General features: G+C 43.0%; 1 protein-coding gene across 1 annotated transcript in view; it reads left to right on the forward strand.

Annotated features, from left to right (window-relative positions):
* Positions 1-1,742: 1,742 nt before the first annotated feature.
* Positions 1,743-26,650, forward strand: part of b4galnt4a (beta-1,4-N-acetyl-galactosaminyl transferase 4a) — a 283,146-nt gene continuing 258,238 nt past the window's right edge. Inside the window, 1 exon segment of the mRNA XM_056282004.1 lies at positions 1,743-2,282. Within this exon segment, the coding sequence (XP_056137979.1) occupies positions 2,141-2,282 (142 nt within the window). The 5' untranslated portion in view covers positions 1,743-2,140.

The following is a 26,650-nucleotide window of genomic DNA, read 5'->3' on the forward strand; positions in this document are numbered from 1 at the left end:
GATGAAGTTCACATGTCTGTTGGTTGCCCGTGCAGAACGATGATATCGTCCCTCGGGCCTTTTTTTCTTCTCTCAAACAGAAAACGGAGACAAGACTATTTTGTTGATATAGCGCAGTTCTGTTGCTCATAAAAAAGGAGGGGTTCTAAAATATTATTAATTACCAAGTTTTACGCATGTTTTACTATTTGATACTGAACTGGTTAAGTGTCCACATTGTTTTGTCGTCCCTATAATTGCGACCAGGCAACTGTGAGGGCAGGCAAGCTTCGTCATCCCACCTTCTCCTGAACGGCGGGTTGTGGTTGGATACGAGGCCTGTCACTCGGTCGTCCTCTCAAGTTAGGTTGCTCAGCGCCGTTGAGATGCTCAATTGATGGGCGTACGTATAAATACGTACAGCGCTCGCTGTGAGAGGAGATATAATGTATTTCAATATAGCTGATAAAATTATATTGTATATTAGGCTATCGCTAACGTGCCACCTGTCCTGACACCTCTGGCGGACAAATTTTTGTTTTCACGGCGCGCACAATGGACAACGCGTTGAGTGTTACTAGTGCGGCGTTTTAATGAAAAAAGCTCATGATAGAACAACAACACGGGCAAGTCCATCGCCGCTAGCAACACACGGCACTCTTCATCAGTTTCGGTCGGATGTTATTCTTCATCGGGTGTCCAGTGGGTTATTGTTTTTTTTTAGTTTTATTTTAACGCCCGCAAGGTGGATTCAGACAACGCAGGTATATACTTTTGAAGAATTGGGCGAAATGCATCTGCTGAAAGAGAACACAGTGGCGCGGCGCAGCAAGTGAGGAGACACATGGACATCTGAGAGTGCTCCCCAAATCGGACGGTCAGATTGGATGTGACTCAAACCGCGCACTTAGCTGATGACCAACGCAAACATCCACACGGAGCACGGAGCATGCACTCCGATACACAAGGGTGTAAAATTTATCCTCAGAGAGAGGGAGAGGTGGGGAGGGGGCTTTAAACGAGCCCGGAGATAAGGATGACAGCTGATCGACCCTCCTTTCTGAAGACTGAAACAAAGCACGCCGCGGCCAGCTTGTTAATCAATTTTTTTGTCAATCGCAAAGTAATATCGCAGTTTCCCCACTGTTTTAACAGTTGACCGATAACAGGAGCGGCGACTACTTGGTCCATTGTCAGTTTCACACCTCTCTCTCCCTCTCTCATCAAGTTGCCTTTCTAACACCATCTTCTCCTCTTGCAGGTATCTTTCAAAGGCGCCACCAAATATATATATATTTTTGAATCTGGGAAATTCAAGTTTAATGCTCGTCGTCGCCAAGAAAATCCGATCGCCTCTTCAACCGGATATCGACGCCAACATGACAAGTAAAAAAAAAAGGGCCCCGGTCTGGTGGCAGACTTTGGCTCCGTTGAGAAGCTGAGTTTGAGGCGATAACAAGAAAAGTAAACCCCCCCCCTTTATACAGTTTCATGACTGCGCGCTGCGCACTTGTCTGCTCAGACAGCCAGGCGGATGATCCCCGTGTGAGTGTGGCCGATGAAAATAATCAGCGTCGCAGTGTCAGCAGAGCTCGGGTGAGAGGGGGGATTTGTGTAGATTATAGTCGGACTGCTATTTTGTTCCCTCGGTCACACTCTTGATTTAACTACGACTCTTGATCCGCGTCTTTTTCCTGCCCCCCCCCCCAAGCTGTCACTATAGAGCGGCTGGAATGCGAAGCAGGGACGCTTCCTCTCGCGCGCCTGGTTAACACGCCGGCCGGACTGCCGCTTAAGAGACAAATAAAAAGAAAGAAGAGAAAATCGGGCTGCGTTTGTGACTGACACAGCGATGCCTTTTGTTATGAAACACCGGGTTGGATGGTAAAAACTCATTTCCCCCTCTGCAGCGTTGGCATTAGTGTCGCGCCATGGACTCAACGGAGTCGGACGTGCTTTGAACAACACCAGTGACCGGTTGGGGTTTAGGGTCCTACAAACGGGATGGCATCGTCAGCTTAGAGAGAGCAGGGCTTCTCCGTTTAAGCGGCTCTCAATGAAAAGCCGTGCGGACGGCGAGACGGTATAAAACGTCCTCTCTCTCTTTTTCCTTTTCGTTCCCGTATTCTGCACTCCGTAACCGGACGATGTTTCAGCGAGGATGCTGCGCTTCCCTGTAAAGAAAATTAGGAAGCAGTTCAAACTCCTTCTGTTGCTGGTGCTGCTCACCTTCGCGGTGTGGTTCACCTACCTGCACATCAACCAGGGCAAGAGCATCAAACTCCACTTCAACTATGGCAAAGGTAGGACATATTACTCAACTCTTGTTTAATAGTCATCAGTTCAACTAGCAAATGCACGATCGCTTGTTATTAGTGCTTTCCCTGAGTATGGGCACTAGGACCGGATCTAGAAGTATCACTCCGGATGACATCAATAAAAGACGAGGCAACTCGTCTCATAAATTAACAATAGGCTAGTTTCCCCTCTACGTTGCTGGCGCTATGTAAGCGCTGTGGTCTCCAGCGAGGGTCGAAAGACGGGGAGGCTTGCTAATGAAAGGATCGGTCGTGCGTGCTGCTTTTTAAGGTCACGCCATGCCACTCATCTGTGGTGAAGAAGAAGAAGAAGAAGAAGAAGAAGAAGAAGAAGAAGAAGAAGAAGAAGAAAAAAGAATTTGCGGAGAGAGGAATATCACCTGCTGCTGTCTGTCTCACACTATAGTTATCGTTGCTAACAGCAGGAATTACCGGGGGGGGGGGGGTCTTAGGTAATTTCAAGAATGTGAACTTTGTGCTGAACTTAACGGTGGACATCTGTATTCTGTACTCGTTCCAGCCACCTAGCTACTATAGCTTTCCACTCCATGATGGCTTACTGTTTTACGCAGCTGTCTGCATGTGTAAAGTGATTCTTAATGATCACGGTGTCCTTGGAAGTGTGTGAGCATCCCCTCTCTCCCTCTCAAACACACACACACACACACACACACACACACACACACACACACACACAACACATGCATATACATGCATACAGTAACCATTTCACCATTTCACTCTCTGAGATCACGTTAATTTCACTGATGTTGTGTCCTGATTCAGATGGAGAGTTGTAATGCACTTGCAACTACAGCTGAGTTGTCCACTCAGCAGGACTCGCTCAGGCTTTGTTGCGTTTGTCCAGCTCTTACGCTCCCCTTCTCAAGGTGACTCCTTAAAATGGGCATCAAAAACTAGAACTTTTTCTTTTCTAAATGCATACAGTCTCACACGTTGAACACGCTGCTTGTACTTAACTAATTGCTCACTAATACACACAGGCAGACAGGCAGAGTTGCTGGCCAAGACGTATCTGAAACAACAGCTTCTTTCTTGGTTCTTCAGATCTCCTGGAATCTTGTGTAGGTTTTTGCCTGAGAGGACCCTTCCTCCCCTGACCTCAATCTCATAAAGCGAGGTGCCCATCTGACCATGGGGCACCTAGGAGTATATAGAGAAATGTTCTTTTCTATTGGACCACAGTCCTGCCGCATGAACAACTAGAGTGTCTGGCCATCTGTGACTTACAAAAGCATCTCTTTTTAGATGCTGCGCTATTGGCACGGCAGGGTTTGATCCTGTGTTAACTTTGCCAAGAACAGAACAATTCATTTCAATTTCTGAAATCACAGAACCCGACACTCGCCTGCATTTCTGCTTGTTCTACCTTCCCCCTGCTCAGGGATGCCAGCCTGTTTTGCATCTGTACTTCAGCTGTCTGGTGTGGAAGGAAGCCGCTGTGCAGTGTGTCTAATTGACTGTGTTTCGTTTAGTAGCCATTTGAACAGGTCAACTCACTTAACCTCTTATGAATAACATGTCCCCTCTCATATCAGTGGTTTCTAAGAGCGATGTAGCCATTACTGAAAATGGGTTTAAATATTCATATCAGGCTGGCAATATTCTCTATCCTCAAAAATCTTTTTTTTTTCTGGGAGTGGAAAGGTAGAAATAATATCTGGTTCTATTGTTGTGAAAATGTCAGATATTTTTTTAATATGAAATGAGATTTCTTTCGTATTTTCAGTCTGCTTGTCACTGTGCTCAAATACATAGGATTTATTTGTCCAGGTTGTCTTTCCATTTCCTAGAGCAAGTTCAATATATACAAGATGGCTTGCTTTCTGCTAGTCTTTACCCCATGAGAAGAAGTCATATTGGCATATGATGAGTGGGCTAATGCATGTCTTGCATATCAGCAGAAATATGGATATCTTGGCAGAGAACGTACCATTTGCGTGCCTGTTACTGTGTATAATCAGTTGAGATGAGTGGGGTAGACCGTTTACAGGAGATGAAATGACGCACAGTCAATCTGTCACGTGAGCCAATCCACTTACTGCAGTCAGCTTGCCTATTGTTTGAGTAGTCCATCATAGTGACGTTGTGTGGTAGCTACACAGGAGTGAGTCTGAATGTGAGGTTTCTCATTTGCACAATCAACATCTGTGTGAGCTCTCTTTAGCAAGGCAGCCACCGTCCGACTGCCCCGGTGGAGTTGTGTGGTGTTCACTAGCACAAGGCTGGTTGTATTGAAGATCCTCGCGTTGGACTCTTTGTGTACAGACCCCTCACCTCACCTCCACGCAACCCCACCCACTGTAAAGGGATTTTTTTCTCCAGAAAAATTACTGCAAATGTTTCCTCAGACTGCTTGCCTGTAAGGTGTCATTTCTATTCTGAGGCTGAAGAGTGTTCAGAAAGATTGAATAAACTGGGATATTTCTTGCCTCACACACTCAGACAGAGTGCTACAGCGCCTCAAAGATGAAGAGTGCCAGTCTTAACACTTACTGTGAGGTAGCTTGGTTTTGATTGTTACTTTGCAAGGGATTGTTAAGAACTCCTCCCCAGTTGGGATTGTCATTATTACCTCGTGGGTGAGAAACCAAAACCATCAGCCGAAAGCAAAGTCAGACCGCTATGATTCAAACTTTTAATCACTATCACTGAAAACAATAATACTCTGAAAACAGTCAGAGCAACAACTCCAAAAAGCTATATCTGCTGCAACTATTGTCTAGAGAAGACAATATAATGATGATGTGTGTGTGTGTGTGTGTGTGTGTGTGTGTGCACGCGCATGTGCATGCTCATACGTGTGCGCAAGCAAATCTTTGTATGTACTTTACTTACCCTGCTTGCGCTCTATGGGCCAGTCAAGGAGTGTAATTGCCTTACAATGAACATTTCAAACTAGTCAGTGAAATTTCCGAAAGACAATTTGTTATTTAAAACCAAGTAACTTTGATGGTGGGGCAAAGTCAAAGAGGCATAATTAAATAGTTTGCAGTTTTTGCATACTTGCCGTACTTGCCTTGTTTAATCAGAATTTCAATGAGGAGGTGTGTTGGCAGGCGGCGCAGCGGTGCATATTAGATGAGAGCCACATTCATGTGGTCACCCAGTTGTACAACAGCGTGCCTGTTCCCCAGCATCAACAGGTCTACTGAGGAAGGGTAGAGGCTGGATCCTGAGCACAGACCTCTATTGAGGTGGCAGGATTACACATGTGGAGGAATGGATGCATGTACACTTACACAAGAGGGCAAACGTACAGCAAGCATTATACACACCCTAGATATGGCCACACAAAAGCCTCATGTGGACAGGCACACATCTATTATAACATCATGTACAGTAAATGAGCACTGTGTAAATTGTGTCAGCAATAAATTATATGTAAGTGAGCAAATTTCTAGCTCGACGCTGCTGTGCTGCGGTCAGGAGGAAGTCAAATGGAGGAAGTCTCGGGAGCATAAACAGATTGGCTGCTCAGTCACCCAGCGAAATAACATATGGGAGAGGGTGGTACTGGTGGTATCCTATCGGCGGGACATCCACTCTCAGATTTGAGTTTGCCGCTCTTGAGGAGGCATAAATGCTTCAAATATGGACAAAAAGTATAACTGAGAGACATTGAGGTTGTGGGATGCCGGTTCATAGTGTTGTAGAGAGAGAGAGAGAGAACAACACCCAAGGTCTCCATGGAACACAAACCTGTACTTACAAACATAAGAATTAGCCAACATGTACTGGACTGGCTGGACAGGGACCAGAATTTGACCCTGACATTTAAAGCTGACCCAATTCAGAGGTTTAAAAAAAATGCTTGCCTTTTACTCAACCATCACATAGTCAATCAATATAACTTTAGTGTTTTATTTTTTTAATTTTCCCCCTTTTTCTCCCCAATTGTACTTAGCCAATTGCCCTATTTTCCTAGCTGTCCTGGTCACTGCTCCATCCCCTCTGCTGATCCGGGGAGGGCTGCAGACTACCACTTGCCTCCTCCGATACATGTGGAGTTGCCAGCCGCCTCTTCTCACCTGACGGTGAGGCATTGCGCCAGGAGGACGTAGGACATGAAAGGATCATGCTATTTCCTTCAGCCCCCCCCCCGACGAACAGGTGCCCCGACCGACCAGAAGAGGTGCTAGTGCAGTGACCAGGACACATACCCACATCCGGCTTCCCACCCGCCGACGCAACAAGTTGTGGCTGTAGGTATGCCTGACCAAGCCAGAGGTAACACAGGGATTCGAATCGGCGATCCCCATGTTGTTAGGCAGCGGAATAGACCACTACTCTACTCGGCCGCCCTCACAAACATATTGTTGATGTGCCTAAATGTAAATTGGATGTGGAGATTTTTCTCTTCACCATTTGAATATAGCCGTGTACTCCTACTTGATCAGAAAAGAGAAAAAAATGAAAAAGCAAAAAACCAGACAATGGGCAATTTAGGTGTTGGAAGGTTCGGCACTGTGTGTGGTGCTCTTCCCGTCTTACAATATGTGTGTTGTGGCGGAGAGATTTATGTAAAAGTACCTTTCTTTTATGTAGTGCTGTCCTCAGATGTTTTTTGTTTGTATATATATCGAATGCTTGTTATTGAAGTGTTGTGAACGTTACAGTTCACCCGCAAGCATTTGAAAATATCACTTTAGTCATGCATTACTCTGGAGGAGGCTGGCGGCTTGTTGGCTGTTGACTACAACCTAAAGAAACGCAAGCCTTGGGCTGTATAAATACGCTGACCCCTGTTAAGAGACTGTCACGGCCATCATCCAAGTTGTCACAGCCTGCCTATCAAATCAACTCCACACAAAGCAGCAGAAACACACACACACACACACAATGACAGGCAAATGCACGGCCATCACAACATGACCATTGACTGGCATGTCTTCACATAATTTTGATGATGGTCAGTCGCTGAATTCTTGCATTGTTTTTTTTCCATTTATGTATTTATTTATCTTTTTATTTTTTACTTGAAGTGGGCCAGTCCACTTTGGCATGGGCCACTCCCTGTCACCTTGTGACAGTGGAGCATCCCGTATCACTTGTGGGTTGATGATTTGCCCAATTTAAACGTCTCCTACGTTGGTTTATTTTTACTCTTAGTACATTTATTGCTTCTTTTTTTTTGCAGCAGCAGCAGCAGGTTAGCCAGGCTGGCCCAGAATGGTAAGAGATTGGCCCTTTGGCATCTGTCAGAATTGCCAGATTGCCGGTTCAGGTCCTGGATATGCATCCAATTCAATTTGGGTGGTTGTTCTGATGCTGCATCAAGCCCCCTCAGGTTTGCTTGCTGTCATGGTAACCGTGCCCTCTGTCACCTCCCCCTAATTTTAGCTCCTGTGGCTCTCAGTCAGTCAGCGGCACCTCAGCCAGATCCACCAGTGAAACGGTGAACTGACACACCGCCTCGGTGAACGTACGCACTCTTATCTAGTCATGCAGCGGCGTCTTTCATCAGTTGACGTTTTATTGAGGGTTTCAGTGACATTGTTTTAGGACCTGTGGACAGGTGTTAACGGAAAATAAACAACAACCAAAAGACAAAGAAATTACTTGTGTGCTCAGTAGGAAACGTATTTTCCAAGGCATTCATGTTGTACGTCTCAGGGGCGATTCAGACGGAGTTTAATTTAGCAGCTTTTACAGGAGCATCAAGCCGCAGCGTAGGCATTGCATGAACCCAGCTGGGTGGTGCAGCTTTTAAAGATTGCCTCCATTTAGAAAGGCAGCGCCCTCTCAAGTACCTTATATATCACCCAAGGAAAGCTCAGAAAATTAGATGAAAATGGAAAAAAAAACTTTTCATCAGAGGACAAATTCTGGAGGGAGTGAATTATGAAAGCAGTCCACCTGCTAATATTGTGATTTGTATTCCTTATTGTTTTACCAGTAGGCCAGTCCAGTCCAGCTTGGACATTTCAGATACAGTCCAAGTTATATTTCCAGTCTATTTCTGTTTCCATTTAGTTTTTGTTGCTCCAGTCTAGGTGCTTATAGTGCTGCCATCATAGAACTTAAATGCGTTATCTTATAATTGGGACATATATGTCTTTTAGAAATGTTTTGATAATACAGTACCGTTACAAAGCGATTGCCCTTGATGTAGAATATTGATTTCAGTTGAAGAAGCTGCAGCAACTCTTTTCATTTGGGGAATACTATCATAAAGAGCACACATGAGGTAGTGAAAGTGCACAGACTCCATTGTGTATGTCTGTGTCTGGGGTGGAGGACTGTCATGAGTCTCAGCCATGAATTTAACCACAGCTTATCTGACCAGACAGATGCATCTTTCTCTCTCTTGGTAATTCCACTGCTAGGATGGAGGCTGTCACTGTGAGACAAACTCACACAGCATCCTCATTGTGTCTCATAAACCAAAGGGGCTGCCTGGGGTGGTTGAGACAATTGGAAGAATGAGAGAAGAAAAAAAGCAACAAAACAAAACACAACCTCGCTCTCATGTGCCTATGCATATGCTCTCTCTCTCTCTCTCTCTCTCTCTCGCTCTCTCTCAGATCTCTCTGATGTACACACATGGACATGTCATCTTTTCAGATTCACTGTGTTCATGCAGACATCCATGCATTTGTGAGCATATATACACCCGCCCTCTCTCACTCTCTGTCCCCTTCTCTCCTTCTGTATGCTAGCCAGAGGTGAACTAAATGCTGCAGCGAAATACCTAACCCTTCCAGGATGCATGAGACTCATAGCCACCATGTATTTGTTAGACTTACCAGCATTGTATATGAGAACAACAGATAAGGACAGAGGGGACTGTGGGAAGGAGAGGATGGTGCGAGAAGAGGTGGAGAAACCAGAGGCCTAGAGTGTTTTAACCTCTGGGGTTAATGAAATTTGTGTTGGTCTGCCTAACGAGCCACCTTCAAGGTACTAAGTCTGCTCCATGCAAATGAGAGTTCTGGACCACTGCCACGGATTTGCTTCAGGAGATTTGTGTGCTCATTTGAAAGAGAGAGAGAGTGGCAGGGAGAGATTTAAAATGTGTATGCATTTATCTGTGTTTGTGAATATGTGTGCTTGGTGTGTGTGCTTGTGTTTCTCTGTATGAGAGCTTGGGCGTGTGAGCGAGCGCTACCTCAGTCTTGCTTCCATCTGCACTTTAGCCTCAGTGTTTAAGTTGAGCAAAAGGGGGAAGCAGCCTGAATGATGGCACTGTCTGCCCACTGGCACGCTTGCCAGGAGCAGGGCCACAAGTGTGGCAGAGGGACAGAGGAGAAGAAGGATACCCTTATCAATCAACAGGTGCGTCATGCGGCAGGATGCATCGGGAGAGGATGTGGCAATGACTACCAATTACCACCCCTAGCCCCGACCCTCTATAATGCACAGTCTTCCGTCAGTTCAGTCTGTTTGCGCATGGAACAGCAATTCATTGAAAGATGTGTACACACCTGATACAGTTCATAAAAGAGACTCATAGTTGGCAGCCTGCACATACTGCAAGGCTGACTAAGAAAGCAGTGAACAGAGTAGTAAACAATGGCATCAGACACTAATTAAAACCTCAGTAGAGACCCCCCATGTATTCTGCATGGATTGGATGATATAATGGGAAATGCTGCTTGGAGAGATGACGAGCAGGAGACAGTGAGTCATAAAGACAGAAGGGTAAGATGGGACTGGTGAGTTTGAAGTAGAGAGACGGATATGGAGAGAGAGAATAAGTAGAACAGAACCGGGATTCAGTTGTCAGGTACGGATGTCAGGCAAGATTTTTGACATGACAAAGATATGTCAGCCTCTACCATGCTCAGGTCCCACTCAGCTCCCCTCCCACCCCACCTCTGCAGAATAGGATCTCCTTACACGAGGTCTGTAGGCAGTGGTTTGCTGCATCGGCCCCGGTGTTGTCTTACTGCACTGTAAGAGATCGAGACCTCACAGGATTTCAATCAGTCACCAAAGAATGTGTGTCTGACTGTTCTAACTGTGAATGTCTTTTTGTAGTGGCATTAAATGGATAAAGGTCACCTCTCTTCCCAGACCGTGCCAGCTCAAAGCAAAAGTAGAGATGGGGGAAGAGGAGAGAGAGAGACAGATAAAGTCAAGTCAAGTTTATTTATGTAGGACATTTAAAACAACCACTGTTGAACCAAAGTGCTGCACAAGTTTAAAATACAATATAAAATAAGTGACACATATGAATATGAAAATATATGTAAATGAGAGATAAAATAAAGAATATAAAATGTAAACAATAAAACAAGAGTAAAAGTATATTTGCACAATAAAATCACGGTGTCGAGCTCAACTTGAATTGAATGCCAGCGAGAAGAGGTAGGTCTTTAATAGAGATTTAAAAGCCTCCAGGGTCTAAGCAAATCTTATGTGTACTGGTAAGTTGTTCCAGAGATCAGGGGCAGCTACTGCAAAGGCTCTGTCGCCCCTATTCTTAAAGGTGTGTTGGAGACAGGTTTGCTGATTGCATTCTCATAAGGCTTTTGCTGGCATCTCAGCTGTTACTACACCTGATAAAGGACAGCAAATTGATCCTAACTGTGTTTGGCCTTCACTCTGTATATTTTTAACTGTAGTCTTCATTGACAATCTTTATTACATCCTTGTTGTTTTGGGTGGAGTCAAGTCAAGCCAATTTTATTTGTATAGCCCAATATCACAAATTAGAAATTCAGGGGGCTTTACAGCAATACAACATCCTGTCCTTAGACCCTTGCATCAGATAAGGAACAACTCCCTAAAAAAAACAAAAACCTTTTATTCGAGAAAGATTTGGAAGAAAACTCAGGGAGAGCAACAGAGGAGGGCTCTCTCTCCCAAGACAGACATAGGTGCAATGGATGTTGAGTGTACAGAATAAAACACAATTTCCAGAATACAAAATTGAAAGTTGATAACAGAATCAGAATCATGTTTATTGGCCATGTAGGTTTGCACTACATGGAATTTGACTTTGGTATTGTGGCTCACTCAGTGTACTTAGCATAGAATAACAATACGACGACACAACAATCTTCAGATATATACACAAGGATTGACTATAGACAGGTGAAATAAGCGGTAATAAAGTGCAATGGTGCAGAGAATATATCAGAGATGCTGAAATAAATGTTAGCAGGTAGGGATGGGGGCATGTAAAATTAATCACTATCCGTTTAGGGCGGATTAACTGAAATCTTAAAATAATAATAAAAAAAAATTATTTAAATACCATGTTCCTCATACAATATTAAAAACACATTTAAAAATTTAAATATATCTAGATTGGAAATGTCTTGAGTCTACGGAAGTAACGTAGATGGGAAAACTGCGGGAGTGAGTCACTGAATTTGAGTGAAAGCATCAAAATGAGCGGTGGAAAAGCTAAAGCCTGGAATTATTTTACAAAACAATCCAACGGCAACCCGGTAAAATGTACACTGTGATGTCGTTTTAAGTGTGAAAGGCGGGAGTACCGGCTCAATGAACAATCATCTGCGATTAAAACACGCGAACACAGATTTTGAACAAGATGCCGTGGTTGGTAATGCTAGCACCCAACCCAGAATTGGGCTCCTTCTTCAACAAGTGCACTCCACAGAGAGCTGCGAAAATCACCCTGCTGATCGTGGAAATGATTGTGAAAGACAAGACTGTTAAGCGAAGTGGATGCGCCAGGCTTTAGCTCTCTGATGGAGTATGTTGAACCCCTCATACTCAGTCCCAAGCCGGTGAATGATTACACAGCGGATTCACGAAATTTATGATCGAGCCTTGGAGGAGAGAAAGAATCAGTTAGGGAAACAAGAATACATAGTGATCACAACTGATCCCTGGACAAGCCTAGCTGTGGAATCTACACCACAGTTACTGTCCACTACATCGACAGTGAGTGGAAGATGCAAGGTGGAGTGATCAAAACTGCTGCAATGCTAGAAAGATGCACGGCTGAAAACATCGCAGCCTGCTTACATGACATTACAGAAGAATTCAACATCAAGAGTAAGGTTGTGGCTTGCGTGCACGGCAACGCATCCAATATGGTGGCTGCAGGGAGACTGTACGAGTGGAAAGACGTGTCCTGTTTCGCACACACTTCTACAGTTGTGTGTGAATGCTGGATTTGAAAAGTCTGGACTGAAGACCGCCGTCGCAGCAGCCAGCAACCTGGTCCGGTTTTTCCGCTGCAGCACAGTGGCTTCGGCTGCTTTAAAGGCGAAGCAGACGCAGTTTGATGTTCCGAAGCATGCCCTGGTCCAGTCCTGCCCCACCCGCTGCAACAGTATTTACTACATGTTCGAGCGTCTGGCTGAACATAGGTGAACATCGTGCAAGTTCCCTGTTTTAATTAAAACCAGTGTTTTTTTGTTGTTGTTGTTATAGTTATTAAGCAGTTAGTTACGTGTAGCCTAGTCTTTCATTCAAAATGTGACAGATTATTCAAGGCAATTTTAAGCATTGAAATGGCAATCGTTCATTCAAGAATGCGGCTATGACTTTTTTAATTAAGATAGCAGATAAGCCTTGGCTGCATGCCGTCTGTCAGTCAGTGTGTTGTGGTTTAGCCTATGAATTAAAAAAAAATCTTCTTTTTTAAATCATAGGTGGCCTCTGCGGTGCTCACAGATCGAGCGGTTGTGAAGGCAGATGCAAAACTGCTGGAACTGAAAGACAAAGATTGGCAGAATGTATCCGACGTGATAACAATTCTCAGCCCTTTCCAAATTGCAACTCAGGCCACGTCGCTGGAACAAAATGCTTCAATCTCCTTTCTCTATCCCATCATCCATGGCCTGGTTGCAAATCACTTGCAAGTCAGAGGAGATGCGGCAGCCCCCGTGAAAAAGTTCAGAGCGACCGTTCTCGAGGAGCTCACACGAAGATTCCCGAACAGCACGGAGAGTGCGATGGTGATCGCAACCGCACTGACTCAAGCCACAAGCACCTCTCATTCCTTCCTCCCGATGTTCGCTCCGAAGTGTACAACGAACTCAAGCTGTTGACGATTGCCATGTCAACTGCGCCCCACTCCTGACTAGAGTGACGAGTCAAGTGAAAAGTGGCAGCAGTTGGGTGAGTCCACGGATTCACTTCACGGAGTCAGCGCTGTCCTTCCTCCTTGGTGGACAGTATGGAATGGAGGCCGTTGAAAAAGACGAGCTGACCAGATACACAGAGGAGCCTGTTGAGGAGCTCAAAGCAGATCCCTGTGAATACTGGAGGAAAAACGAGGCCAGGTTCCCTCTTCTGGCAAAGAAGCATCTTTGCATCAAAGAAGCATCTTTTCATCCCAGCAACCTCCGTTCCATCTGAGCGAGTTTTCTCCGTTGCCGGCCTTCTGGTCAATAAGCTCAGAAACTGCTTGATGGCAGAAAATGTTGACATGCTACTGTTTTTATAAAGCAGTCTCAAGTGAGTTGAAATATGCTATAGCCTAGTCTGGCCAAACTTAGTCTAGTTTAAACAGCCTACAGAGTAATGTTAACATAGTAACCAATTAGATAGTCAAGAACTACGCTTTATTGCAGATCAGATTCTTCTGTAAGTTTTTGAAGTGCTGCAAATCCTCCAGTTAGGCTACTGTCAAGCACAAAATTGAAATGGTTCAAGAATTGAATTTTTGTCGAGTTCGATAAATGCTGATGTCAATCAATTTTTTTTTATTACAAATGAAAAAACTTTGAGCTTTTCTTTATTCATTTATTATTATCATTATCATTATTATGATTATTATTAGTAGTAATCTAATAGAAGTTGTATTATGATAATAGTAGCCTACTCTGATCTGTAATTATAGTCACGAGAGGCATGTCACATGATATAATCCGGATGTGGTTGAAGGTCTGTCACAATAACAAAAACACTCGGTGATTGAATTGTATATTGATAGCAAGGCTGTTTTATTTTAATTTCATGACACTAGTTTATTTTATGAAAACATTTTGAAACAGTAAAGCATATTCTAACCTATATTTACCTCCTAATGTTAATCCTTCATCACTGATTGGTTACTTACCACCAGCTACCAGAGTTTCCGACCAGTATTGTTGGCCTCTATGGCTATGATATCATTGCCTAAGCCATGACGTCATGTCACGGTTAACCGAAGATACCCGCCAACATTCTAAGTGTAAATGTGTACAAAAAAAGCCAAAACCCTCATCCCTATTTAGCAGGTTACTTACTTAGGGTCTAAGGACAGGATGTTGTGTTGTTGTAAAGCCCCTTGTGGCAAATTTGTTATATTGGGCTATACAAATACAACTGACTTGACTTAATTCACATACATGTCTAAAGTAGATGGACATGACAGAGCGTACCAGTATATGTACAATGTACAATACAGTATATACAGAATGGTTGGATTTATTTGACAATGTTAAGTGTTAATTTGCTTGACACCCTGCGGAAAGAAACTGATTTTACCCTTTTATTAACAGTTTAAGCATTTTGATTATAATGGAATCATAAGATAATATGAAGAATATGATGAGGAGGATGCCAAGCAGTGTCCAGATGCCACCGAAACAGCCTGCCTGAGCCCCTTGACCACGATCACCATGTAGACCTGGCAGGAGGACAGACTACACATGCTCACAGGGGAGACTCACATCACACCATTCACATACACGGGAGAAGAGAAAAGAAAATACATTAGTCACACATTGGAGAGAGAAGGATACAACACTGAAACAGGATGACAAAATTATATGGATTTACACGACACATAAAGCATGTGATGGGGAGGATGCCAAGCAGCATCCAGGTGGCAATCACTATCACTATGGAGACCTGGGAGGAGGGCAGCCTATACGTGCACACAGGGGAGACTTGCATCAAACAATTCACATATAGAGGAATTATTTGTTATTAAACACTGGGGATGTGCGTGCAGCTTGGCTGCAGGAAGAACGTTACCCAACCATTGATTACTGTCTCGGCTTGGTATGAAGACGGCTAGCGAACTTCCGATATGTTACAACACATCACCCCTCTATAAGACCAAATGGTGGTGAATTTGTCTAGATCCTTCACTGCTCTGTAATAATTAAAATCTATGCTTACCCTGGCCTTGACCATCCTGGTAAACAATAGTTCAACATGACATTCTACAGATTCTTCAATTCTTTTTTTTTTGGCTAATATAAATAGCAATTTTTGCCTGTCCTGCAATGGAATTCAAGATTTGGCATTTATATTTTAAACGTTGGCTATATTTAAAACGAAGAGTAAAATTCTGTCTGTAAAAACTTTCCCCAGATGATGTAAATAATTTTTCTAGAAGTAGAAACAGGGCTGTAAGTCTAACCAATTCTAAAAAACAATGAAAAACTGTTTTTCTCTGAGCACAATAGGAGCGGTTGTTGTTCACATTAGAGTTTAACACAGAAATAAAAGCATCAACTGCCACTATGCCATGCAAGACCCTCCACTGCAGATCACCAGCTTTTTTCGTTAACGGTGGTTTATATAAAACCTTCCACACTGGCTTCACATTCTCTCCCAAGCCCAGCTGGGTTCTGTAGGGGGTATCAGTCTGACTACTCAGTGTTTCTCTATTCAGTATTTTAACCATCATATTATCCATGGCCGTACCATTAAGTTCATTTAGACCCGAGTTAAAAACATTTCGCAAATCTAAAAATGGACCCGTGCAATTTTTCAGATCAGGAATACATTTTTAAAACAGGAAATAGATCTTCAATATTGGGATGAATAAAACCATTGCAGTATGATGTTAAAAGTTCATATTCCTTTTCTGTGAGCTGACCGTTCCAGTTATATAGCAGCTGACTAATGAGGCATGTAGATTTCACTCCCAGGTGATATGCTAATGTAGCATCATTGTCAAGATTGGCACTAGCCAGCTCCACCACCTGACTCAATGTGACGACCCTTGTCCGGCAGAACAGTTTTGACGCAGTGGGTCCTATGTTGCAGGTCATGTCCATATGCCCACCATACACCACTGGTTCTTTTAAAAGCCAGCTCAGAGAGTCAGAACAGCCTATTCTTTCCTTCTTCGACGTATTCTACACTCTTATAAGCCCACGATTAAAAAAAAAACCAAGTAATTCATTGAGATTTGAGTTCTCAAGAGCCATTAAAAACATAGGCAAGTTTATTCCAAGTTCACAAAAAACGTATTGCACAGGCTACTGGTCTCCACAATAAGTCTCAAGGCCCAGTGAGCAACCTCGGAATGAACTGTAGACTGAAGGCTGCATCCCTGCTGGCCAGATGGATCAGTCCTTGACCACCTTCATCCTTAGGAAGATACAGCACACTCTGAGGAATCCAGTGCAATTTGTCCCTGAAAAAGTTCACCATCACAGCCTGAATCTTGGCCAGGAGATTGGTTGGAGGATCAACACATGTTAATTGATGCCATAGAGTTGATGACACCAGGTTGTTAATTACTAACATGCCACCCCTATATAACATTTTTGGTAAAATCCATTTTTACTTCTTAAGACATTATTCTACTTTTTCTAAAACATTCTCCCAATTATTGTTTAAAAAAGATACATTCCCCACAAACAAACCCAGATATTTTATCCCTCCCATTTTCCATGTCAACCCTCCAGGTAACTTGAGCTTACCATTCAGTCCCTCTGCTACTATCAGCGCCTCACTTTTCCCCCTGTTTACTCTAGCTCAGGGGTGGCTAACCATGTGCTATGGAGAGCCATGTGTATGCAGGTTTTTATTACAGCCAGACTCCACACCAGGTGATTTCACTGATTAGCAACCCTTCAACCAAAGACCAAGAATGTATCAGTAAAATCACCTGGTGTGGAGTCGGGTTGGAATGAAAACCTGCATACACATGGCTCTCCATGGCACATGGTTAGCCACCGCTGCCCTAGCTGATATTTCCCCAAACTTGTTAACATTTTTTACAAGAACATCAATATCTCTTTGGTCCTTTACAAAAATAGATACATCATCTGCATAGGCAGAAATTTTAATTGTTGCGCTACAACCAGCAAAAGCGACTCCAGACAACTCACACCTCAGCTTATGCAGCAATGGCCAGAGAATACAACATTCCAGACAAAGAACATCCCTGCCTAATTCCCCTTTGGACCTTAAAAGGAGCACTCAAACCACCATTGATTTTAAGTACACTCTCAATGTCACTGTACAAAACCTCGATCTTAGCTATAAAACCTGGGCTTAAACCGAACGCCTTCATAGTTTGCCACAAGTGCTGCTGTTCAACCCGGTCAAAAGCCTTTACCTTATCTATGAAAATAAGACCAATTTCAACTCCCAATGAACTAGAGATGTCCAAAACATCCCTAATTAAAGTAATGTTTTCAGTGATCAGCCTGTCGGGCACACAGTAAGTCTGGTCAACATGGATAACCTCCTTCATCACTTTTCTCAATCTGTTTGCTAACACCTTAGAAAAGATCATATCAGTACAGCATAGAGACACCGGCCACCAGTTCTTAGTTGCTCCCTGTGCTGCCTGTGCTCCCTGTGCTTTAATACCCAGCACGTTAGCCAAAGCAGACTTTTTGGATTTGAGAGCCACTATATGGCCTCTATCTCCTGTGGAATCTGCTAAATTCTGTAGTTCACCATTTCAAGCTCCAGATCTCTCATAGATCTGGCTACATCTCTGGTGAAATTGCGAGTGTACTGTTGGCAAAACTGCTTCATCTGGCACTTGCCTATGTCCCACCATTGCTGTAAAGAACTAAAATCAGACCTGTTTTGGTATTGACCCCAGAAAAACTTAAAAGCATCTCTAACATTGTTATCATGTAAAAGGGCAATATTAAAATGCCAGAAAACACTATTTATTTTAACACTCCTAAAAAGCCGAACACCGTACAAGGGAATGATCAGAGAAACCAGCTGGAATTATGTTATATTGTTTAAACACATGAAAATTATGTTTAAAACAACAAAAACAATCAAACCTTGCCATGGATTGCACATCATCTTTTGAATTTGTCCATGTATACTGCCTCTGATTTCCATAAAAATCTCTCCAAATGTCTTTTAGTTTACATGATTTAATTAAATGTGTGAGCTGACTCAGGATGTGGATTTTCTGTCCAGCTTGCAATTTTCTGTACAGTTAAAATCCCCTCCCAGAAATAAATACTCCTCACTGTCACATTTACGGATAACGTCAAATAACTCATCCATAAAAAACTAGTCTTTCGGGGCCAAGGGTTGGCACATAAACATTTATAAAAAATATTTTCATATTGTGCTCTTACTTTCAGTAGTCGGCCTTTGACTACTTCCTCTACTTCATGGGAACATGGCATAAAATCTTTTGAAAAAAGAATCCCAACCCCACCACTTATACGTGATTTATTGAGAATAATTTTTCCAGTCCATTCCCTCTTCCTTTCAATTTCATTATCTAGGGTGCCATGTGTTTCTTGTATAAGCAAAACATCTATTTTCTCAAAATCAATCAGTTTAAACACAGCCGCTCTTTTCATGTCATCTCTTGCTCCATTTAGATTTAAAGTGTCCAATTTTATATTACACATGAAGAGATTGGAGCTGAGCTGTGTCAAGACCAGACTTACACTGACCAAAAAGATAAAAATAACCAAACTTGTCTTAATCATCATCAAGGGGTTGTGTTTTTACTTTCTGTACAAGTTTTTTCAGTCTAAAGAGTTCCTGTTCAGTAAATGTTTTCCTCCAAATCTCCTGTTTTTTTCTGTCTACCGTCCATGGGCTTCCTTTTTAATAGAAAATTTTGTAATTTCATCATCTAACAGCATATCTTCCCCATCCTCAAATACAGACTTTGCTACTCTAATAGCAGTCTGCTCTATTCATCCTCCCCTACCTGCTCGGCCTGGCCACCGACTCTACTTGCTCAAATTCTGTTACCTTCTCATTATGGTCACCCTTTTGGACCTGCTCATCCTGCACACCACCCACTCCTACATGATCACTCTGTCTGTTTTCCTTATCTTTTCCAGCCTTGGTCTGTTTCTGTTTCACAACCTGATCGTTTTCCCCTTTCCCTCAGTCCCCGGCCTCTTGTCTGCCCTGTGCCAATTTGGCAGCACTGTCTCTAGCCGGAGCTGCACCGCTTGTGGTGGCATCGGGGGAAGGCAGTAGCCCTTGAGGTTCAGACCTTCCCTCACTCCTTTCAGGACAAGACCTTATTAAATGCTCCTCTGACCCACACCCAAAACATTTCATCATACCAGATGTTACAAAAACAATGTAATCAAACTCGTCAATCCTGAATTTAAGTGTTAGATCCAAATCCTCCGCATTATTTAAAAACTTGATTATGAGACACAACATGCTTCAGGAGAGGAGACTTACAACCCAAATATACTATTTTTATTGGGGGCACTAGCTGACCGTGTCTTGCAAGCTCCTTCTCCAAAGCCACATGTCTCATGAGGGGGGGCATTGGAAATGGTGATTCTCTTGGCTGGATTAACCAGCAGCAGAATGGGAGTAAATGTGTCCTTAATCACCACAATACTTTCCACAACCTGGTTGACTTTATCAACACTGTCAAGGAAAATAACAACAGGACTGTTCATTCTGGATGCAGCTCGTATGCTTCTATATCCTGCATGTTCCCCTACCGCCAAGCAGCACTCCTCCACTAAGCACTTGATCACCGCAGCCACTTTAATTGCATGCTGGCATGTCAAATGTTGAACTCCATTTCTCCGCGTCCCACAGTGGGCATACTGCCCCACTGGGCTGGTATTACCACTACCAAACTAAAGAAAACAACTCCACTTAAGACTAACACTGAAAACAACAAACAACAAAAAGCGCATGAAAATGACAAGACAGATAGAAAAAAGGCTCGTTTTAGAAACTCACTTACACCGAAGAAACACATTGCTACTCCATCCACTCACTCGCACTTCCACTCACACAGAGAGGGAGAAAGAGAGAGAGAGGGAGATGGAGTCCTCTCTACAATTTAGTCTTTGCAGCAGGTTTATTAGGATTTGGACTTTATTTATTTATTTATTTTGTTGGATTTTCCCCCCTTATTCTCCCTAATTATACCCGTCCAATTAGCCCATCTTCTGAGCCGTCCCAATCGCTGCTCCACTCCCTCTGCCGATCTGGGGAGGGCTGCAGACTACCACATGCCTCCTCCTATACACGTAGAGTCGGCAGCTGCTTCTTTTCACCTGACAGTGAGGAGTGTTGCGACGTGGATGTAGCGTGTGATAGGATCATGCTATTCTCCCCAGTTCCCCCTCGCCCCTGAACAGGCACCCCGACTGACCGGAGGAGGCTCTAGTGTAGCGACCAGGACATATACCCACATCCGGCTTCCCCCCTGCAGACACAGCCAATTGTGTCTGTAGGGATGGCCGACCAAGCTGGAGATGACACGGGGATTCGAACCGGTGACCCCCGTGTTGGCAGGCAATGGAATAGACCACTATGCTACCTGGATGTCCAAGATTTGGATTTTACCCAGTAGTTTATGTAAAGGAGAGCAGTATACATTGTAAACGAAATGCTTGCATGTGTGGATGTCTACCATAAATAAACCAAGTACAAACCCCAATTCCAATGAAGTTGGGACGTTGTGTAAAACGTGAATAAAAACAGAATACAATGATTTGCAAATCCTGGTCGACCTATATTCAATTGAATACACTACGAAGACAAGATATTTAATGTTCAAACTGATAAACTTTCAAATATTCACTCATTTTGAATTTGATGCCTGTAACACGTTCCAAAGAAGCTGGGACAGGGGCAACAAAAGACTGGGAAAGTTGAGGAATTTTCAAAAACACCTGTTTGGAACATGCCACAGGTGAACAGGTTAATTAGAAACAGGTGAGTGTAATGATTGGGTATAAAAGGAGCATCCCTGAAAGGCTCAGTCATTCACAAGCAAGGATGGGGCGAGGTTCACCACTCTGTGAACAACTGCGTGTTTCTCAACGTACAATTGCAAGGAATTTAAGGATTTCATCATCTACAGTCCATAATATCATCAAAAGATTCAGAGAATTCGGAGAAATCTCTGCACGTAAGTGGCAAGGCCGAAAACCAACATTGAATGCCCGTAACCTTCGACCCCTCAGGTGGCACTGCATTAAAAACTGACATTCTGTAAAGGATATTACCATGTGGGCTCAGGAACACTTCAGAAAGCCATTGTCAGTTAACACAGTTCGTCGCTACATCTACAAGTGCAAGTTAAAACTCTACCATGCAAAGCGAAAGCCATATATCAACAACACCCAGAAACGCTGCCGGCTTCTCTGGGCCCGAGCTCATCTGAGATGGACTGACGCAAAGTGGAAAAGTGTGCTGTGGTCTGACGAGTCCACATTTCAAATTGTTTTTGGAAATCATGGACGTCGTGTCCTCCGGGCTAAAGAGGAAAAGGACCATCCAGGTTGTTATCAGCGCAAAGTTCAAAAGCCAGCATCTGTGGTGGTATGGGGGTGTGTTAGTGCCCATGGCATCATGGGTAACTTGCACATCTGTGAAGGCACCTTTAATGCTGAAAGGTACATACAGGTTTTGGAGCAACATATGCTGCCAGCCAAGCGACGTCTTTTTCAGGGACGTCCCTGCTTATTTCAGCAAGACAATGCCAAGCCACATTCTGCACGTGTTACAACAGCGTGGCTTCGTAGTAAAAGAGTGCAGGTACTAGACTGGCCTGCCTGCAGTCCAGACCTGTCTCCCATTGAAAATGTGTGGCGCAATATGAAGCGCAAAATACGACAACGGAGACCCCGGACTGTTGAGCAACTGAAGTCGTACATCAAGCAAGAATGGGAAAGAATTCCACCTACAAAGCTTCAACAATTAGTGTCCTCAGTTCCCAAACGCTTATTGAGTGTTGTTAAAAGGAAAGCTGATGTAACACAGTGGTGAACATGCCCCTGTCCCAGCTTTTTTGGAACATGTTGCAGGCATCAAATTCAAAATGAGTGAATATTTGCCAAAAAAACAATAAAGTTTATCAGTTTGAACATTAAATATCTTGTCTTTGTAGTGTATTCAATTGAATATAGGTCGAAAAGGATTTGCAAATCATTGTATTCTGTTTTTATTTATGTTTTACACCGCATCCCAACTTCACTGGAATTGGGGTTTGTGGAACCAGGAAGTAGCTCAGCAATGCGATGGACCATTGTAATAGACATTTCATGTAATTACTTTTGACTTTCACTGTTGTTTACACTTCAGAACACATAGTTTAGATAATTGGGTTGTTATTATATTTGTTGAAATGTGTCCGACTTTGACGTTTTTGTTCTGATGCCTCAAAAGACACTTGTTAAGCTATATCTAGTGTTGGTCCCGTGTCTGAGATCTTCACGATGAAACCTGTGTAAAGGATATCATACTGATATGCAGAATGGCAAAAAGTATGAAAATAAGATGCAGGTTGTAAAAAAGGGGAAACATCCTTTAACATGTTCATGAAGCCTGTTCTAGAGCGCTGGGAATACTTCATCATCATGTATATAAGAACTTGCCAAAATAAAGTTTAGCGCTGAAAGTTTGATGCATTGATCCCAATTACATTTTAGGGCTTCCACTAACACGTCTGTCTGAGCAGCTTTCAGATAAAAATAAATCTCACTCTTTATAGCTATAGCTGTGTTTCTTAAACGCACTGAGATTGTGATTGTGGTGATGGTAAGGTGTCCCACTGTTCGACAGTAGACAACAGCCCCATTTATCTGTGGTGGAGTCTGTTCCCTTTGTTTAGTTAGCCAAATGGTGTAGCTTCACTTCTTGAGTTTTCTTGCCTCATCATATTGTTTCATATATTGTATCATTTTATCCTATCATATCTTTTTGCTGTTATATTTCATCTGTACTTGGTTTTGTTTACATACTGTGTCCGCCTCCACCCTATCCTCATGGTTGACGTTTAGTAGAACTACAGAAGGCAACAACCGTGGAAGAAAAGGAAGAGAGAGCTGCTCTTTGTCATTCTTTTGTTTTGGGTTTGAAAGGACTGTTCTCTGGTTGATTACCATGTGAGCTGGTTTGTGAAGGAGCGTGGAAATGCTCTCTAAGGGCTGTCAAACACTGTTCTTTTTCGCTTTTGTGGCCAGTCATGAGGAAAGATATTCGAAGCGGAGCAAAGTTTTCACAGTTAACTTTATAAGTTGTGTGTGTGTGTGTGTGTGTGGGCGGGCGGGGGGATATAAGTGAGAGGATGTATAGTTGTGTTCATTTACTCTGAGTGCACTTTGAATTTTAACATAACTTGGCATTTCTGTAATGGACTAGCTTGTATTAGTATTCAGTGTGCCATCCTCCCATTCTCATTTGGCCTCTTTTATCTTAGTTTCTATCATCCTAATATGGCTGATAGAAAAGTTATTGATATTTTGAGTGGTTGCTTAAGTGAAAAAAAAAAGTTTTTTTCTATTGCTATAGAGAATCAATTCCTCAATTTCTATTTCTTTTGCCATTAATTCTTTATTTATTGTTTCACCTAAACAATGCAAATGATACAGAACAGTCCAGCTCTGCATATCACATTGTAGTGTTTCAGTTTCTATTGCAGAACGTCTTTTCACCGAAACACTGACAGCAGATTCCCTCATGCCTTTAAAGCTGCAGTAGGTAATATTGAACATTCCAGTGCAAGTCGTTCTGCTAAGGATTTGCATTGCACCTCTGCCAAGTACCTCCCACCAAATGACCTCTGCACCGCTCTTAATCCCCTTACACTCATGTATAACCAGGAAATGTCAAAACAAGACTTGTTAAACTTGTATCATAGTTGACAATCTATCCATGTAAAAACCTTTCTTTTTTTTCAGCTAATCTCTTAGTGACACTAATATTGTTCATGTGAAGCAGCCATTTCGAGTTGGTCTTGTTGATTTTTAGGGTTAAGGCACACATGATTAGTGGTAAAACCACTCTGCGCTGGCTGTGCCATTGTTTTCCTCTGCGCTGGCTGTGCCATTGTTTTCCTATGGGGACCAAGGTGGCACCCAACTAGGTGGAAGCGTTACTCTTGGTGTGGCACACCGTTTGAAATTGCCAACAAGCGCTGTGCTCAAAGTTCAAATTATTTTAACTTTGACCTCGGTTGCTGCTGACCTTTCAAAGTGCAACCAATGAGATAAAAGCTCTATGTGACATAGCCAGAAGCAACACATGCAAACAGGCAAGGTAGAGAATGATGGAAGAAAAAGTTCCCTGAACTCATTCATTATCCAAACTGCTTATGCATACTCAGGGTCATGGGGATGCTTGAGCCTATCCCAGCAGTCATTGGGCGGCTGGTCGGGGACACACCCTGGACAGGCCGCCAGACCATCAAAGGGCCAACACACACACACACACGCACACACACACTCACACACTGACACCTAGGGGCAATTTAGTACCGTTCACCTGACCTACATGTTTTTGGATGGTGGGAGGATACCGGAGCACTAGGAGAAACCCACGCAGACACGGGGAGAACATGCAAACTCCACACACAGGATGACCCGGGATGACCCCCCCCCCCAAAGGTTGGACTACCCGGGGCTCGAACCCAGGACCTTCTTGCATTGAGGCAACTGCGCTAACCAATGCGGCAAAATGCACACAATGGCAAGAATATAAAGGAAAACCTGTAGGGAATATACAAAATACTTCAGTTTAGTCTAGTTCTTTATATTTTGCATGTTCCCTATAGTTTTTGCTTTATATTGCTATTGTACGTATTTTTTTTTGATATTGTGCGTCTCTAGATTATGTGAGCTGTAATGACGCTTTAATTTCCCTTGGGATCAATAAAGTATCGCTCAATCCATCGATCTCTCTCGCTCTCTCTCTCTCTCTCGATTGAGCTACAGGAACAGAAGGAAACATTATGCACTAAGAAACAGGATCTTGGCAATCATCTTATTGCCCATAAGCAACTTCTCCAAACTCTATAACACAAAATTAAAATCATACCACAAAATTAAAATCATACCACAATCTCGGCAAGAAAAGTAATGCATGGCAAAATGTCAGGAGTCAGATGGGGCTACCAAGTTGGTGAATGGGCATATAGTTTACGAACTTAGCAAAATCCAGTGCTAAAATTAGCTTAGCATTCATGACATATACCTGTGCTGCGCTTTGCCTCTGCACCAAGTGTCTGCACTATGCTCTGTGCCCTATCTCGTGGTGAGCGAAGAACAAATTTCTTTAGATCTGAAGGCGCGCTTGGGTTACAACCACAAGCTACCGGCGAGGCAGGGCAGATGCGAATTGATCACGTAAACAAGCCAGTAGGAACACCCTCTCTCTGAAATGACCCTGTGACTGGCTAAAACCTTCATCTATATTTTTTAAAGCCTGAATACAGAACCAAGAGGAGGTGCAGAAGTCTAGTTTTCTCCCAGACCACTCGAATTACAATATGATGGAAGCTTATTATGGATTTTTTTTTTGCCCAATGACGCCATAAAAAAACACCTATCTCATCTTTAAATGTCTGTCACACAAAAATGTAGACCCGCCCTCTCGTCAATCATATGTCCTTTAAAGCGATGTCTTCTTACAGACCACTTGAGAACTGCTTGAAATTCCAGCTTCCTTGTATGATAATGTCTCACTGAGCCTCCCGCCTGATGCATCTAAATTAGATTATGTAAATACTCATCTGGAGAATTTTGAGAAATGCCAGTTTCATGGCAAAACAGGTAGATGGTTTGCTGTTCCCACTATGTTTTCGGAAAACATTCACTGTCCACGATGAAATGCCAAAACAGTAGAAAAATGTCAGTCTCTCCTATTGGGCATGCACATGCAAATTGAGCCAGCAGCTTCACGCTGATCAAATGACAATTATATGTCAGTGTTTTTAAAAAGCTCAGTTTTTGCTGTAAAAACGCCAGTCTCACACTACAATGCGAGACTGCTGTTTTCAAATTCATCCACTTTGAGAGTGTATTTTCTAAAGCTTTGTTATCCGTTGTCGAAAGCACCAGCTTAGTGTGGATGGAAAACCAAAACAGAGAGATAAAGATGGATTTTCAAATGTATTCTTTATGTAGTATCACCTTGCTCCCACGACAGTATCCCTCACCCCGTGTCGAATGTGCAGCAACCTTTTGCTGTAGGTAAAGTGGCTGTTTTCTGTGGGTTGACTTATCGATCGGCTTTTTGGCTGGTTGACTGGCTGGCTAGCAGGCTGGTTCACTGGTTGGCTGGCTCAGCTGGAAGCTTTTGTTATGCTTAGAGATGCACTGATTGCCATTTTCTTGGCGTACTCTGATTTCTGATTTTTACAACTCTGACCTGCCAATTCCGATTTTGGCAGAATCTGATTTTTTTTTTTAAGTACTATAATTGTCAGTATGCATAAACATTTTTGGAACTTTTCTTTAATGGAAATT

The sequence above is a fragment of the Lampris incognitus genome, chromosome 6 (genome assembly GCF_029633865.1).
Source record: "Lampris incognitus isolate fLamInc1 chromosome 6, fLamInc1.hap2, whole genome shotgun sequence".
Taxonomy (NCBI): domain Eukaryota; kingdom Metazoa; phylum Chordata; class Actinopteri; order Lampriformes; family Lampridae; genus Lampris; species Lampris incognitus.